General features: G+C 41.9%; 1 protein-coding gene across 2 annotated transcripts in view; it reads left to right on the top strand.

The window, feature by feature from the left end:
* Nucleotides 1-16,530, top strand: part of LOC106613399 (nectin 1b) — a 569,428-nt gene that overhangs the window by 534,468 nt on the left and 18,430 nt on the right. The window contains exon 9 of one of the 2 annotated variants that reach the window (XM_045724942.2): nt 3,355-3,538. The exons of the other annotated variant lie outside the window; for it this stretch is intronic. Within the exon in view, the coding sequence (XP_045580898.1) occupies nt 3,355-3,495 (141 nt within the window). The 3' untranslated portion in view covers nt 3,496-3,538. The remainder of the gene's footprint in view (nt 1-3,354; nt 3,539-16,530) is intronic. 2 annotated transcript variants of the gene reach the window in all.

Here is a 16,530-nt window from a genome sequence, read left to right as displayed (position 1 = left end):
TGGTAAAGGGTAGAGCTGACTGAACAGAACAGCCAGGTGGTTTTATAAAGGGTAGAGCTGACTGAACAGAACAGCCAGGTGGTTTTATAAAGGGTAGAGCTGACTGAACAGAACAGCCAGGTGGTTTATAAAGGGTAGAGCTGACTGAACAGAACAGCCAGGTGGTAAAGGGTAGAGCTGACTGAACAGAACAGCCAGGTGGTTTATAAAGGGTAGAGCTGACTGAACAGAACAGCCAGGTGGTTTTATAAAGGGTAGAGCTGACTGAACAGAACAGCCAGGTGGTTTTATAAAGGGTAGAGCTGACTGAACAGAACAGCCAGGTGGTTTTATAAAGGGTAGAGCTGACTGAACAGAACAGCCAGGTGGTAAAGGGTAGAGCTGACTGAACAGAACAGCCAGGTGGTTTTATAAAGGGTAGAGCTGACTGAACAGAACAGCCAGGTGGTTTATAAAGGGTAGAGCTGACTGAACAGAACAGCCAGGTGGTTTTATAAAGGGTAGAGCTGACTGAACAGAACAGCCAGGTGGTAAAGGGTAGAGCTGACTGAACAGAACAGCCAGGTGGTTTTATAAAGGGTAGAGCTGACTGAACAGAACAGCCAGGTGGTTTTATAAAGGGTAGAGCTGACTGAACAGAACAGCCAGGTGGTTTTATAAAGGGTAGAGCTGACTGAACAGAACAGCCAGGTGGTTTTATAAAGGGTAGAGCTGACTGAACAGAACAGCCAGGTGGTTTTATAAAGGGTAGAGCTGACTGAACAGAACAGCCAGGTGGTTTTATAAAGGGTAGAGCTGACTGAACAGAACAGCCAGGTGGTTTTATAAAGGGTAGAGCTGACTGAACAGAACAGCCAGGTGGTTTTATAAAGGGTAGAGCTGACTGAACAGAACAGCCAGGTGGTTTTATAAAGGGTAGAGCTGACTGAACAGAACAGCCAGGTGGTAAAGGGTAGAGCTGACTGAACAGAACAGCCAGGTGGTTTTATAAAGGGTAGAGCTGACTGAACAGAACAGCCAGGTGGTTTTATAAAGGGTAGAGCTGACTGAACAGAACAGCCAGGTGGTTTTAGATTCAGGGAAGAAAGGATCTTTAACAGGCAGTATATAACGTGTAAACATAGTAACAGATACCCACTGACTGCGTGAGGCAGGAAACCAGATCAAATACCAGGTTTTACCAATGAACGTCAGTTCTCCCTGGGAAGGTCTCATCCTGCTCTCCTTAATCTCATCCCTGGGCGTCATGGTGACAGCAGCATATTTACCTAAACCCCCCCCTCCCTATTTTGCATTTTCTTCGTCAACAACCAACAATTTCCCACTCTCTCTTTGTCAACAACCAACACCGCTCAGCCTTTCCCTCATTACCATTCTCCCTGGAGACAGACGGACCATTTTGCATCCCAAATGGCACCCTATTCGCCTATATGGTGCACTTCTGTTGACCAGATCCTTATGGACCCTGGTCAAAAGTTGTGCACTGTGTCGGAATTGAATTTCATTTGAGACACAGACGAAGACCACCTTCTCCAATCAATCACGTTCACTCAGCTTATTCTTTGGCTTTCTGTTTAATTGAAACAATACTACGTGCAAATTATGTTGTCGCTCGATTAGACCAAAGAGCATCGACAATAGACCACAAGGCAATGTGGGGTTCCATGGGGGCGTGTTCCACCCACTCATGACGCGAGGCGAGCAGAGAAGATCTCAATTGTATACTCCTGGCGTCCTGTCTCTCCTCGTCTTCTTCTCAAAACCTTTTGTAGGAGAAGGTCAGACGGGAAGGACCAATGGGTTTTGACAAGAAGACGAAGGGAGAGGACGCAAGGAGTATACAATCAAGATATTACCCTGTGTCATTCTAGAAGTCATAGATATGGAGTTCAGTCTTCTCCTGCTCTCTTCCTGATGTTTGGGGAACAATGTAATTCATCACCTAATTTTTCTTACCTCTCATTCCTTCATCTCTGGCTTTTTGAATTCTTTGGTTTCATAAGAGTCTTACCACTTGGTATCAACATAACTATTAAATGTATTTATTGTTCGATTTCACACCCACAAGACACATTCAACACATCTTGACACCCACAGGAGACAGTCACACATCTTGTCTTACTACAGTCTTGCTAACATGGGCCAAGGAAATCAAAATGTCCAAGTTGTTTTGTGAAATAATGCTGTTCATGACTTCTTTACGTCTGTGTCTCCTGTCTCATCTCTGCATCTGTATTTTTCTATATGTGTGTTTAATGTCACGGAGTGCCTTTAGTCTGGGTTTATACCTGTCTAATACAGTGTTTTCAGGATGCTGTCTGTATCCGTCTGTTGGATGGGAACATTTCGGGAACTTTCCCAAAATTACCAGGTTTTTCCAGAAATCCAACTTGGAGGATTTCGTATTTTTTTGTTTTATTCCCTCCTGATTTCCCAAATCTTCTAACTGAAATTTCTGGAAAACCTTGGATTTGCAGATGCAAAAATACTAGAATTTTCAAACCCTAGGTGTCTGTCTTTGGTTTTCTGTCTAATGTCTCTGATCAGTGTTGTTCTTTCTGTCTTTGGTGTAGTTTTCTGTCTAATGTCTCTAACTGTCATTTTATTTGTGTACTGCCTCTTCCTGTCCTTTGGTCTGTCAATAAGTAAGTCTTCTGTTTTAATGGCTCCTCTTCATCTCTGTCACGTCTCCTCTCCTCATAATTTATGTGTTCTCTGTGTGTATCATGCTGTTATGTTTAGCCTCATTGTCATCTCTGTTTGTGTTTAGATCCATTTGGCCCGTTCGTAACAGCTTTCGTGAATACACAAACTAGTTTATCTATGTTATCATAGAACCCTCTCTCTCATTATCATAGAACCCTCTCTCTCATTATCATAGAACCCTCTCTCTCATTATCATAGAACCCTCTCTCTCATTATCATAGAACCCTCTCTCTCATTATCATAGAACCCTCTCTCTCATTATCATAGAACCCTCTCTCTCATTATCATAGAACCCTCTCTCTCTCTCTCTCTCTCTCTCTCTCTCCATGTCACTCTCTCGCTATCTCTGTCACTCTCTCTCTCTCGCTCTCTCTCTCTCTATATCTCTTTCTCTCTCTCTCTCTCTCTCTCTCTCTCTGTGTGTGTCAGTCTCTCGCTATCTCTGTCACTCTCTCTCTCTCTCTCTCGCTCTCTCTCTCTCTCTCTCTCTCTCTCTGTGTGTGTGTGTCAGTCTCTCGCTATCTCTGTCACTCTCTCTCTCGCTCTCTCACTCTCTCGCTCTCTAGCTCTCTACCACCTCTGTCACTGTCTCTCCCCCTCTCTCATTCCTCACTCTCCTCACACTCCTCTCGCCTCTCTTGTCTCCAGAACTCTGACCACAAGGACTGTGATGTCCAGTATGCGGAGCTGGATACTGCGGCTCTGGCCTCCTCTCCCAGCCCACGAAGCTCAGTTCAAACTGCCGGGGACCTTGTCGAGTATGCAACCATCCAGTCTAGCTCCCACTAGCGCATGCCATTATAGGCCTTTTCCCTCCGACTCTGGCCTCAAGGTACACAGACTGGTGCACTCTCCTCTCCCATCCCTCCATCTCCCACTGCCTCCCTCACTCTGACACAAAGCACAGAGCACCCTTTATGTTGCCTTGCTCCTCTATTCTGTTCCCTCTTGTTTCTTGGTGTGCTTTTGTTTCATCCATGACTGAGTTCCCTATAGTTTGATGTAGTTAGACATTGTTCCAGGTAGTTTGTTAGACATTGTTCCAGGTTGTTTGTTAGACATTGTTCCAGATAGTTTGATGGAAATAGATATTGTTCCAGATAGTTTAATGGAAATAGATATTGTTCCAGATAGATCCTGGCCGTCGTTGATATGTGAGAATAAAAAATCTCCAGAAGTGTCTGAGTCAGTGTTCGAGTCAAGGACAGGAAGTTGCATAGAAAGACAAAGGTCACGTTTTTCATGTTTTATTTAAGTTCAACTTTTTTTTTATACAAGTAAGTCAGTTAAAACCCCTTAAGGTCAATGTCTGCGCCTCCGAGGAAATCTAATTAGCATAATACAAAAATCCCCATACAAATCAGCACATTTAAACTAGACAGATATCTGTTATTTAATTGGATGTGTCTCAATCCACCACATCTGCCTGTGGAACACTTCCACATCCGCCTGTGGAACACTTCCACATCCGCCTGTGGAACACTTCCACATCCGCCTGTGGAACACTTCCACATCCGCCTGTGGAACACTTCCACATCTGCCTATGTAACACTTCCACATCCGCCTGTGGAACACTTCCACATCTGCCTATGGAACACTTCCACATCTGCCTATGGAACACTTCCACATCTGCCTATGGAACACTTCCACATCTGCCTATGGAACACTTCCACATCCGCCTGTGGAACACTTCCACATCCACCTATGGAACACTTCCACATCTGCCTATGGAACACTTCCACATCTGCCTATGGAACACTTCCACATCTGCCTATGGAACACTTCCACAACTGCCTGTGGAACACTTCCACATCTGCCTATGGAACACTTCCACATCTGCCTATGGAACACTTCCACATCCGCCTGTGGAACACTTCCACATCCGCCTGTGGAACACTTCCACATCTGCCTATGGAACACTTCCACATCTGCCTATGGAACACTTCCACATCTGCCTATGGAACACTTCCACATCCGCCTGTGGAACACTTCCACAACTGCCTGTGGAACACTTCCACAACTGCCTGTGGAACACTTCCACATCTGCCTATGGAACACTTCCACATCTGCCTATGGAACACTTCCACAACTGCCTGTGGAACACTTCCACATCTGCCTATGGAACACTTCCACATCCACCTATGGAACACTTCCACAACTGCCTATGGAACACTTCCACAACCGCCTATGGAACACTTCCACATCTGCCTGTGGAACACTTCCACATCTGCCTATGGAACACTTCCACATCTGCCTATGGAACACTTCCACATCTGCCTATGGAACACTTCCACATCTGCCTATGGAACACTTCCACATCCGCCTGTGGAACACTTCCACAACTGCCTGTGGAACACTTCCACAACTGCCTGTGGAACACTTCCACATCTGCCTATGGAACACTTCCACATCCACCTATGGAACACTTCCACATCCACCTATGGAACACTTCCACATCTGCCTGTGGAACACTTCCACATCTGCCTGTGAACACTTCCACATCTGCCTGTGGAACACTTCCACAACTGCCTATGGAACACTTCCACATCTGCCTATGGAACACTTCCACATCCGCCTATGGAACACTTCCACATCCACCTATGGAACACTTCCACATCCACCTATGGAACACTTCCACAACTGCCTATGGAACACTTCCACATCCACCTATGGAACACTTCCACATCCACCTATGGAACACTTCCACATCCACCTATGGAACACTTCCACATCCACCTATGGAACACTTCCACATCTGCCTATGGAACACTTCCACATCTGCCTGTGGAACACTTCCACAACCGCCTATGGAACACTTCCACATCCATCTATGGATCACTTCCACATCTGCGGTACAAGGTGACAGAGCTAGAGCTGTGTTTGTCAGACCATGAGACATCCCGAAAATCGATCTTCTCACAAAAAATCGTCTGTAGCGTTCGATCGGTTTAGCCTACAAAGTATTATGCCCCCTCTATGGAAAGATGAGATTTTCAAGAACACACACATGTTTTGCTCTAAGATGCCCACAGGTCTCACAAGACTCGTCTTAAGGTCCCGCGGTTCCAGTTGAAAAAAATGAATGGAAGTATGTATGGAGACTATTTAGTGACAAAAGTAAGGGGTTAATACATGTAACAAAATAAATCCTGATCTTTCTTATATCTCTCAGACACTTCAGAACAAATTTCCTTTAGATTTTTTTTTGGGGGGGGACTATCTGTTGTTCCATGGAGTGAATCTGTATTTGATGCATTTGATGATCTAAGGCCAAATATATTTTTTTCACCCAGCTTAGTCAAGGCCTAGTGAACTAACTCATCAACATGCTTTTTTTTGAAAGATATCTTTTCATAATTCCAGATACTCATATATTTATAAGTAGGGACATGATCAACGAGGGCACCTTCCAAAGTATACACAAATCATCAGATACATTTGTATGCGAGTTGGAAAAATAACATAAACTTGGTTTAACCTGCATTAAGTACAGATTTCAATTCAACTAAGGTTTTCTGCAGGGAAATAAAGGCTGATTGAAGCTCTGACAGAGCCTGGTCAGAGCATGCACCGCAGTTTCATCTGCACCACAGGGGAACCTTTTTATGATTTTGATTTTTAACCGGACCAAGAATGGATCCCTGTGGGACACCTTTTGTTATGTCCACAAAACCTGATTTAACACCATCAGCACATACAAATAAACAATTTAGACTTTATATTGTCAACATTTCAGCTGCAAGTTGATTTAACAAACAAATCACTGACATAAAACCACACATATGGCATGTCAACAGCAGTCAAGGGTATCTCCCAGGAATTAAAAAATGTTTTTTTGCTACTGACATAAACACATATAATAACTGTCACACTAATATACACCACTCCAAAGGCACCATCATATTCAACCCATTTCACACATTGTTTATTGATTCATTTTTTACTTCAGTTGAATTTTTGGAAATACTTTCTTAACACTTGTTTTCTTAAAACGGTATTGTTGGTTAAGGGCTTGTAAGTAAGCATTTCACTGTAAGGTCTACACCTGTTGTATTCGGCGAATGTGACCAATACAATTTGATTTGATTTAATAAGCTATTGTACCAAACCATAGAAAACAACTATAACATATACTGCACATAGCAACTAAAATGGCTGTAATAATACCTAGTATCCTATGTGAGGTTGCTCTGACCTAAACCCTGGCTGCAAGCTTGGGGCCCATAGGGCTCTGGTCAAAAGTAGTGCTCTGTATAGGGAATAGGGAACCATTTGGAAAACAGGCCATATCATGTAGAACAGTATTCTCCATCCTCCTGGAGAAGGTTTCTGACTTGTCTTGTTTCTGATTCGCTCTGAGGATATATCTGTGTCTATGTAGAAGCATTGACGTTGAGTGCCCATTGTTTTCTAACTATAGTGAGGTTATATCTGTGTCTATGTAGAAGCATTGACGTTGAGTGCCCATTGTTTTCTAACTATAGTGAGGTTATATCTGTGTCTATGTAGAAGCATTGACGTTGAGTGCCCATTGTTTTCTAACTATAGTGAGGTTATATCTGTGTCTATGTAGAAGCATTGACGTTGAGTGCCCATTGTTTTCTAACTATAGTGAGGTTATATCTGTGTCTATGTAGAAGCATTGACATTGAGTGCCCATTGTTTTCTAACTATAGTGAGGTTATATCTGTGTCTATGTAGAAGCATTGACGTTGAGTGCCCATTGTTTTCTAACTATAGTGAGGTTATATCTGTGTCTATGTAGAAGCATTGACATTGAGTGCCCATTGTTTTCTAACTATAGTGAGGTTATATCTGTGTCTATGTAGAAGCATTGACGTTGAGTGCCCATTGTTTTCTAACTATAGTGAGGTTATATCTGTGTCTATGTAGAAGCATTGACGTTGAGTGCCCATTGTTTTCTAACTATAGTGAGGTTATATCTGTGTCTATGTAGAAGCATTGACGTTGAGTGCCCATTGTTTTCTAACTATAGTGAGGTTGTGCTGGTGTTGTGGTTTGGTTGCATGCCAGTCAGTCTACTGCATGGGTATGTTGAAGGCATGTGTGGAAAAGTTTCTGTGAAAACTGTGATCATTTGTAATTGAAATAGAAGACATTTTGGGTGCGTCAAAAGGGGCTTTACAGATTCTACCGACACTCTTTCAGAATATGCAGAGAACCTGTAATAGGTCTGGGTGTAGCTGGTGCAGAGGAGTCAGGCGCAGGACAGCAGAAATGAGTAATACACGTAATTTTACTCAAGATATTCAAAATACAACACGAATAAACCTAGCCCACAATACGGACTATAATTACAACAAACAATCACTCACAAACAAACATGTGGGAACAGAGGGTTAAATAATGAACAAGTAATTGGGGAATTGAAACCAGGTGTGTAAGACAAAGACAAAACAAATGGAAAATGAAAAGTGGATCGGTGATGGCTAGAAGGCCGGTGACGTCGACCGCCGAACGAACAAGGAGAGGGACCGACTTTGGCGGAAGTCGTGACAGAACCATTCTTAGTGTGGTTTAAAAGTCAATTCATATGTTTCAAAATACAGTCAGAGATTGCAGGTAATTATTCCCAATAAATTAGTCCTAACATTACATCTAAATACTAACTCTACTTAAATGAGTCCTAAAATAGGTTCTTTAGAGAGTTGACTTGTTACATTGAGATTCATGGCCAAGTTAGTGTTACGTTTTTGTTCCATTTGAATGTTTATTTTTAATTATACACTTTTCAATCACTTTGAAAATGATGATGTCCCTGACTTCAGAAATCATTGGACAGGATTAAAGTGCTATACTGGCTGATTGACAAAATGAAATAATATTTTCAAATTCTGACTGACATCCTCACAGATGTCTGAATATGATTAATTATCTCGCTGTGGAGATTTAAGTATATTTACAGCAATAGCAAGGTTATTAGGGGGTTATATCTCACTAGACAGCTTGCAGCACAGTCTATGCCTTATTAAGACACAAAGAGTTCATTTACCAACTAGTATAAAGACATCTCTTCAATAGTTAATTTACCCACTAGTTTAAAGACATCTCTTCAATAGTTAATTTACCCACTTGTCACGTCCTGACCATAGTAAGCTGTTATTTTCTATGGAAAAGTATGTCAGGGCATGACAGGGGGGTTTCCTAGTTTAGTTTTTCTATGTTGTTATGTTCTAGTTTTGTATTTCTATGTTGGGTTTTGTTTTGGATGATTTCCAAATAGAGGCAGCTGGTCCTCGTTGTCTCTAATTGGAGATCATACTTAAGTAGGGTTTTTTTTCTACCTGGGTTTGTGGGAGATTGATTTTGAGTAGGTGTGTTTTTCTAACTCTGCGTCACGGTTTGTTGTTTTGTTCGTTCAATTTATTTTGTATGTATCGCATAGTTTGACGGTGAAAATAAAATGTGGAACGACACACACGCTGCACTTTGGTCCGCTCCTTCCTACGACAACCGTGACACCACTAGTTTAAAGATATCTCTTCAATAGTTATTTTTCCCACTAGTTTAATTAAAGAAATCTCTTCAATAGTTAATTTATCCACTAGTTTAAAGACATCTCTTCACCCAATAAATATTTAATTTACCAACTACTGTAAAGACCGTCTCTTCTCCCCTGAAAGAGTTAATTTTCCCAGTAGTGTAAATACAATATTTTCTCCTCTGAAATAGTTAATTTACCCACTTTTACCCACTAGTGTAAAGACCATCTCTTCTCCCCTGAAATATAATAGCGAAACACGTCGCTCCAGGGTATTGACTCTCTGAGCCAGACTCTGTTAAAACAAGCAATTAATATCCCTGTTCGCTCTCAGAGGACCTCCCACTGCTGCATGGCCATTTTCACTCCCATTCTTGGAAAGGGACGGAATTAAATCCTGCATTACAATGACTAAATCAAAATGGAACCCTATTCCCTACATAGTGCACTACTTTTGACCCGGGCCCATGGAACCCTATTCCCTACATAGTGCACTACTTTTGACCAGGGCCCATGGAACCCTATTCCCTATATAGCGCACTACCTTTGACCAGAGCCTAAAGTAGTGCACTATATTTGGGAATATGGGGTCATTTGAGAAGAACACAATGTCAGTAAAACGTAATTTCCTCCTTCATGTTGTATCAACACAGTGTTGGGCCCAGGGAGAGACATGTCAACCTGGGTCTTTACCTTTTACGAATGAACCTTTCACTGATGTACTTAATGATGAAGATGAATCAAAAGTCTCTCTGTCTGTCTGGTGTAGCGTCATAAGGTGTCCAGTACACAGCAGTCCAAATATTTTATAATGCAAATAGGTGCAAGAAAATGGTCCAAAATGATGTCTGTTATGTTTTGTTGGTATAAGGGAAATGACATAGACACATCATGACACATTCACAGATTCGTTCAACTACATTAATACTGACAGCTGGCCTGCAGATGGGTTCCATTTTATAGTTGTTGTGAAGGGCATTGATAGTGTTTTTTTTTTGGCACACGGTCAAATAGATTTGAAAAAAAAAATTCAATGGTATTTATTGTGGTGTTGATAGTTTGACAGGGAGACGTAAAATAAAAAAATGTCATGTTGAACTTTTTACAATTTTCATTAGACATTTATTTCAAAAATAGTTAATTCATGTGAGATATTCATAAGGTTGTCAAGTGATGCCTCCTCTCCTGTTATCATTGAATTGTACAGCTTAATGGAAGAGTTTGTGTCAGTATGACTCCATCTTTTTGAAGACATTATGTTTTTCTTACTGGCACCGTGGGAGGCTTGGCATCCGGAGTAGGAGGACATTTTCCAGGAGACATTCAGGCGTAAATGGATTTCCTGGTGAAAGGGAGTAGAGTGAGGAGGGAAATATATCTGTATTAATAAAACACGATGAACAAGAACAAGTTTAACTTTCAGAAGCACAGGATTCTTTTGGCCTTTTTGTACGCATCTCTCAGTCTGTGGAGATTTTTTTTTTGTAATATTATTATTATTTTTTTTTTTTACAGAGTTCATTGTGGATGTTATATGTGAGTAATTCAATTCGTTTTTTTTTTTTAATGGATTTCAGACTAAGCTTGTGTGAGTGAATATCTCAGTGTGGTAATCCGTCTCAGTATGCCTTCGTAGAAAGCTGAGGGCTGAGTGCTTTGAGTCAGAACGCTATGAGCCAGTATCACCAGAGTCCAAAATGGCACCATATTCTTTGATTCTTACACTAGTTTTGACCAAAGCACTATGGGTCAATAGGGGACCATTTGAGATGCACCCCCTTCTAAAGGAAATCACTACAGTTGCTCTCTGTCGAGACGTGATGTTGTTGGTAACGGTACAGTTACATTATGAAAATATATCAAATAATGTAGCTTTACACAGTAAAGACTTAAAGGTCAGAATGTGTAAAATGATGTAGCTTTATGCAGTAAATACTTAAAGGTCAGAATGTGTAAAATGATGTAGCTTTACACAGTAAAGACTTAAAGAGTAAGTATGTGTCAGGTGACATATTGGTATTGCCAGTAGTAAGACAGGCTTTATGTTACATAATTGGCTAAGCGTTGTCCGATTTGGTATACATCCAATGGTCCAAAAACACTTGTCACATGCTGGGGATTTCATTAAACAGATCTTGGTCTAACCTGTCATTAATCACTGACATTATCTTTGGGTTGGTTGTCTCGCCCTGCACGTGTCTGAAACGGAGATAGCGTTTGTATGCGATGTGACCACATCAGTGACTTTGCCAGTACGACTGCAAATCAAATGGCACCTTAATCCCTATGTAGTGCATTACTTTTGACTAGAGCCCTCGAAACAAACTTTATCCACCATTAAATTATTTACAACAAATGTATGGTTCAGCAACTTCAAAATCAGGAACCAGAAACCAAGATAGCTCAGATTTTCATATATCTCGGATGTCCCTCAGGGTCAGGACATATTGGACACGTTTATGGAGTCAGGTTTACAATTCAGGTTTATCATATTGTTAGGTTGTCAAGATCATAAAATAATTATGGTGTCAGGTTCATCATATAGTTATGGTGTCAGGTTTATCATGGTGTCAGGTTTATCATGGTGTCAGGTTTATCATGGTGTCAGGTTTATCATGGTGTCAGGTTCATCATGGTGTCAGGATTATCATGGTGTCAGGTTTATCATGGTGTCAGGTTTATTATATAGTTATGGTGTCAGGTTTATCATGGTGTCAGGTTTATCATGGTGTCAGGTTTATCATGGTGTCAGGTTTATCATGGTGTCAGGTTTATCATATAGTTATGGTGTCAGGTTTATCATGGTGTCAGGTTTATCATGGTGTCAGGTTTATCATGGTGTCAGGTTTATCATGGTGTCAGGTTCATCATGGTGTCAGGTTCATCATGGTGTCAGGTTTACCTTGGTGTCAGGTTTATCATGGTGTCAGGTTTATCATGGTGTCAGGTTCATCATGGTGTCAGGTTCATCATGGTGTCAGGTTCATCATGGTGTCAGGTTCATCATGGTGTCAGGTTTATCATGGTGTCAGGTTTATCATGGTGTCAGGTTTATCATGGTGTCAGGTTCATCATGGTGTCAGGTTCATCATGGTGTCAGGTTCATCATATAGTTATGGTGTCAGGTTTATCATTGTGTCAGGTTTATCATGGTGTCAGGTTTATCATTGTCAGGCTGTTGTATCGCTCCCAACCCGTCTTGGCTGAATGCCAACTGTAGCACGGCACCTGTGAGTAGCTGGCACCGAGCGCACCGGGCTGTAGATACGCACTGGCGCCACAGTGCGTATCTCAGCATAACTTGGTTCTTGCTCGATCACTCACTCCCCACAGTAAGCACAGGGAGTTGGCTCAGGTCTCCAACCTGACTGAGCAACACTCCCCGTGTGCCCCCTCGCACTTGCCTGTCCGTTGGTATCGTGCCTCCACCTGCTTCCCCGGCAGGCTATCGTATCGCTCCAATACCTGTTCCCAAGTCCAGTCTATCGTTTCCTCCAACTCCTCCAGCGACCAGGATGCCATCTCCTCCCGGGCACGCTGCTTAATCCAATCCTCCTGCTACTCCCTTCCACGCTGCTTGGTCCTTCGGTGGTGGGTGATTCTGTCACGGCTGTGATAAGGAGCGGACCAAGATGCAGCGTTTGTGTCCCACATATTTATTATATTCGTGAAACGTAATGCAAATACAGAAAACCAAAACAACAAAACCGTGACGCAGAGAGGGGAAAAAACACACTACTCAAAACATAATCACCCTCAAACAACATGAAGAAACACCCCCTACTAAATATGACCTCCAATTAGAGGCAACGAGGACCAGCTGCCTCCAATTGGAGGTCAACCCAATAAACCCCAACATAGAAATGGACAAACTAGAACAACAACATAGAAATAGAAAACACAGAACACAAAAACACATCAACACCCCCTGTCACGCCCTGACCACTCTACCATAGAAAATAACAACTTATTATGGTCAGGAGGTGACAATCATATAGTTATGGTGTCAGGTTTATCATGGTGTCAGGTTTATCATGGTGTCAGGTTTATCATGGTGTCAGGTTTATCATGGTGTCAGGTTTATCATGGTGTCAGGTTTATTGTTCAGGTTTATCATGGTGTCAGGTTTATCATGGTGTCAGGTTTATCATGGTGTCAGGTTCATCATGGTGTCAGGTTTATCATGGTGTCAGGTTTATCATGGTGTCAGGTTTATCATGGTGTCAGGTTTATTGTTCAGGTTTATCATGGTGTCAGGTTTATCATGGTGTCAGGTTTATCATGGTGTCAGGTTCATCATGGTGTCAGGTTTATCATGGTGTCAGGTTTATCATGGTGTCAGGTTTATCATGGTGTCAGGTTTATCATGGTGTCAGGTTTACATGGTGTCAGGTTTATCATGGTGTCAGGTTTATTGTTCAGGTTTATCATGGTGTCAGGTTTACATGGTGTCAGGTTTATCATGGTGTCAGGTTTATCATGGTGTCAGGTTTATCATGGTGTCAGGTTTATCATGGTGTCAGGTTTATTGTTCAGGTTTATCATATAGTTTGGAAAGTGCTGAAGATTAAGCAAACATTCAAATAATGAGTCAAGTCATTTCCAGACTTCCGATATTCACTAGAATTCCTGTACATTTGTTGTTGTAAAATTAACTCCAGTAAAATGATCTTGTCCTGAGATATTCCTTTCTCGTATTATGAAAAAAACATTATTTTTTAATTTTTATTGAAGCTCTTTTTCAAGCTTTGTTTTTATCTCAACGTCTGTCCAATGAATAGCCATGGAAGCATATCCGAGAAGACTTGACTTTTCTGAACCTTCTACTGGGAGCAGATATGGTGAGACTTAGGTCAGGGGACTGATATCTTGACCAATATCCTCCCTCATCCAGCGTTTACGATATCTGTGGCAAATGTTTTCACAAAGTCTTTGACAAAGGTAGCAGTAATTCTCTCTCTAGTTCATCGCCACTGTCCTTTTATTGATATTTCATTTTACACAGTATTCATTTTCTATTGACGTATTTTGTCCAGTCAGGAGAACACATGATTATAATTGTCTTGTAAAATGTAAGACTTTTTAGAAGTAACCTTAACGGCAATGAGAGACTCATTATACTGTCTGTGAGATAAAACAGTCTATTTAGTGCATATCCCCTTGAGGGTAGACTACGTCCAAATCACACCCTATTCCCTATGTAGTGTAGTACTTTTTACCATGGCCCACATGGCTCTGTTCAAAAGTAGAGCGCTATATAGGGAATAGGGTGGCGTTTGAGTTGGATATATACTGTAGCTGGAGGTGTTGCAGAAAGACTTTCTCTGGTAGGCCAGAGATTTCCATTTAGATTACCTTTAAACCTGCAAAGAAAGTAGCTCTCTCTTGCTCTCTCTCTCTCTCTCTCTCTCTCTCTCTCTCTCTCTCTCTCTCTCTCTCTCTCCCTCTCTCTCTCCCCTCTCTCTCTCTCCTCTCTCTCTCTCTCTCTCTCTCTCTCTCTCTCCCCTCTCTCTCTCTCCTCCTCTCTCTCTCTCTCTCTCTCTCTCTCTCTCTCTCTCTCTCTCTCTCTCTCTCTCTCTCTCTCCTGCTTTGAGACGATGTGTGGGAGAATTTTCAAGGCAGCAAACGAGACTCATCTCTGGACATTTCATTACATTCATGCTTAAAGAAGATAGATCCGTTGTCCCAAATCCCCGCTGTTGATGTATACCTCTTATGAATTCTACCAGACCTCCTTGGTTGTGCTTCCCAAAACCAGTCATTCACAAATGAAATACACACAGAGGCCATGTTTTATTAATATCTCTAGTTCCTGTTAGCCATGCTAATGTGAGGGGGTAACTGATCTGTCTAGTTCCTGTTAGCCATGCTAATGTGAGGGAGTTACTGATCTCTCTAGTTCCTGTTAGCCATGCTAATGTGAGGGAGTAACTGATCTCTCTAGTTCCTGTTAGCCATGCTAATGTGAAGGAGTTACTGATCTCTCTAGTTCCTATTAGCCATGCTAATGTGAGGGAGTAACTGATCTCTCTAGTTCCTGTTAGCCATGCTAATGTGAGGGGGTAACTGATCTGTCTAGTTCCTGTTAGCCATGCTAATGTTAGGGAGTAACTGATCTCTCTAGTTCCTATTATCCATGCTAATGTGAGGGAGTAACTGATCTCTCTAGTTCCTGTTAGCCATGCTAATGTGAAGGAGTTTCTGATCTCTCTAGTTCCTATTAGCCATGCTAATGTGAGGGAGTAACTGATCTCTCTAGTTCCTGTTAGCCATGCTAATGTTAGGGAGTAACTGATCTCTCTAGTTCCTATTAGCCATGCTAATGTGAGGGAGTAACTGATCTCTCTAGTTCCTGTTAGCCATGCTAATGTGAAGGAGTTACTGATCTCTCTAGTTCCTATTAGCCATGCTAATGTGAGGGAGTAACTGATCTCTCTAGTTCCTGTTAGCCATGCTAATGTGAGGGGGTAACTGATCTCTCTAGTTCCTATTAGCCATGCTAATGTGAGGGAGTTACTGATCTCTCTAGTTCCTGTTAGCCATGCTAATGTGAGGGGGTAACTGATCTGTCTAGTTCCTATTAGCCATGCTAATGTGAGGGGGTAACTGATCTCTCTAGTTCCTGTTAGCCATGCTAATGTGAGGGAGTTACTGATCTGTCTAGTTCCTGTTAGCCATGCTAATGTGAGGGAGTAACTGATCTCTCTAGTTCCTGTTAGCCATGCTAATGTGAGGGAGTAACTGATCTCTCTAGTTCCTGTTAGCCATGCTAATGTGAGGGGGTAACTGATCTCTCTAGTTCCTATTAGCCATGCTAATGTGAGGGAGTAACTGATCTCTCTAGTTCCTGTTAGCCATGCTAATGTGAGGGAGTTACTGATCTCTCTAGTTCCTGTTAGCCATGCTAATGTGAGGGAGTAACTGATCTCTCTAGTTCCTGTTAGCCATGCTAATGTGAGGGAGTAACTGATCTCTCTAGTTCCTATTAGCCATGCTAATGTGAAGGAGTTACTGATCTCTCTAGTTCCTGTTAGCCACGCTAATGTGAGGGAGTTACTGATCTCTCTAGTTCCTGTTAGCCATGCTAATGTGAAGGAGTAACTGATCTCTCTAGTTCCTGTTAGCCATGCTAATGTGAGGGAGTTACTGATCTCTCTAGTTCCTGTTAGCCATGCTAATGTGAGGGGGTAACTGATCTCTCTAGTTCCTGTTAGCCATGCTAATGTGAGGGGGTAACTGATCTCTCTAGTTCCTGTTAGCCATGCTAATGTGAGGGGGTAACTGATCTCTCTAGTTCCTGTTAGCCATGCTAATGTGAGGGA

This window comes from Salmo salar, chromosome 09 (genome assembly GCF_965601325.2).
Source record: "Salmo salar chromosome 09, fSalSal1, whole genome shotgun sequence".
Lineage (NCBI taxonomy): Eukaryota > Metazoa > Chordata > Actinopteri > Salmoniformes > Salmonidae > Salmo > Salmo salar.
The sequence above is the reverse complement of the archived record's forward strand: the minus strand, read 5'-3'. Positions and strand labels throughout refer to the sequence as shown.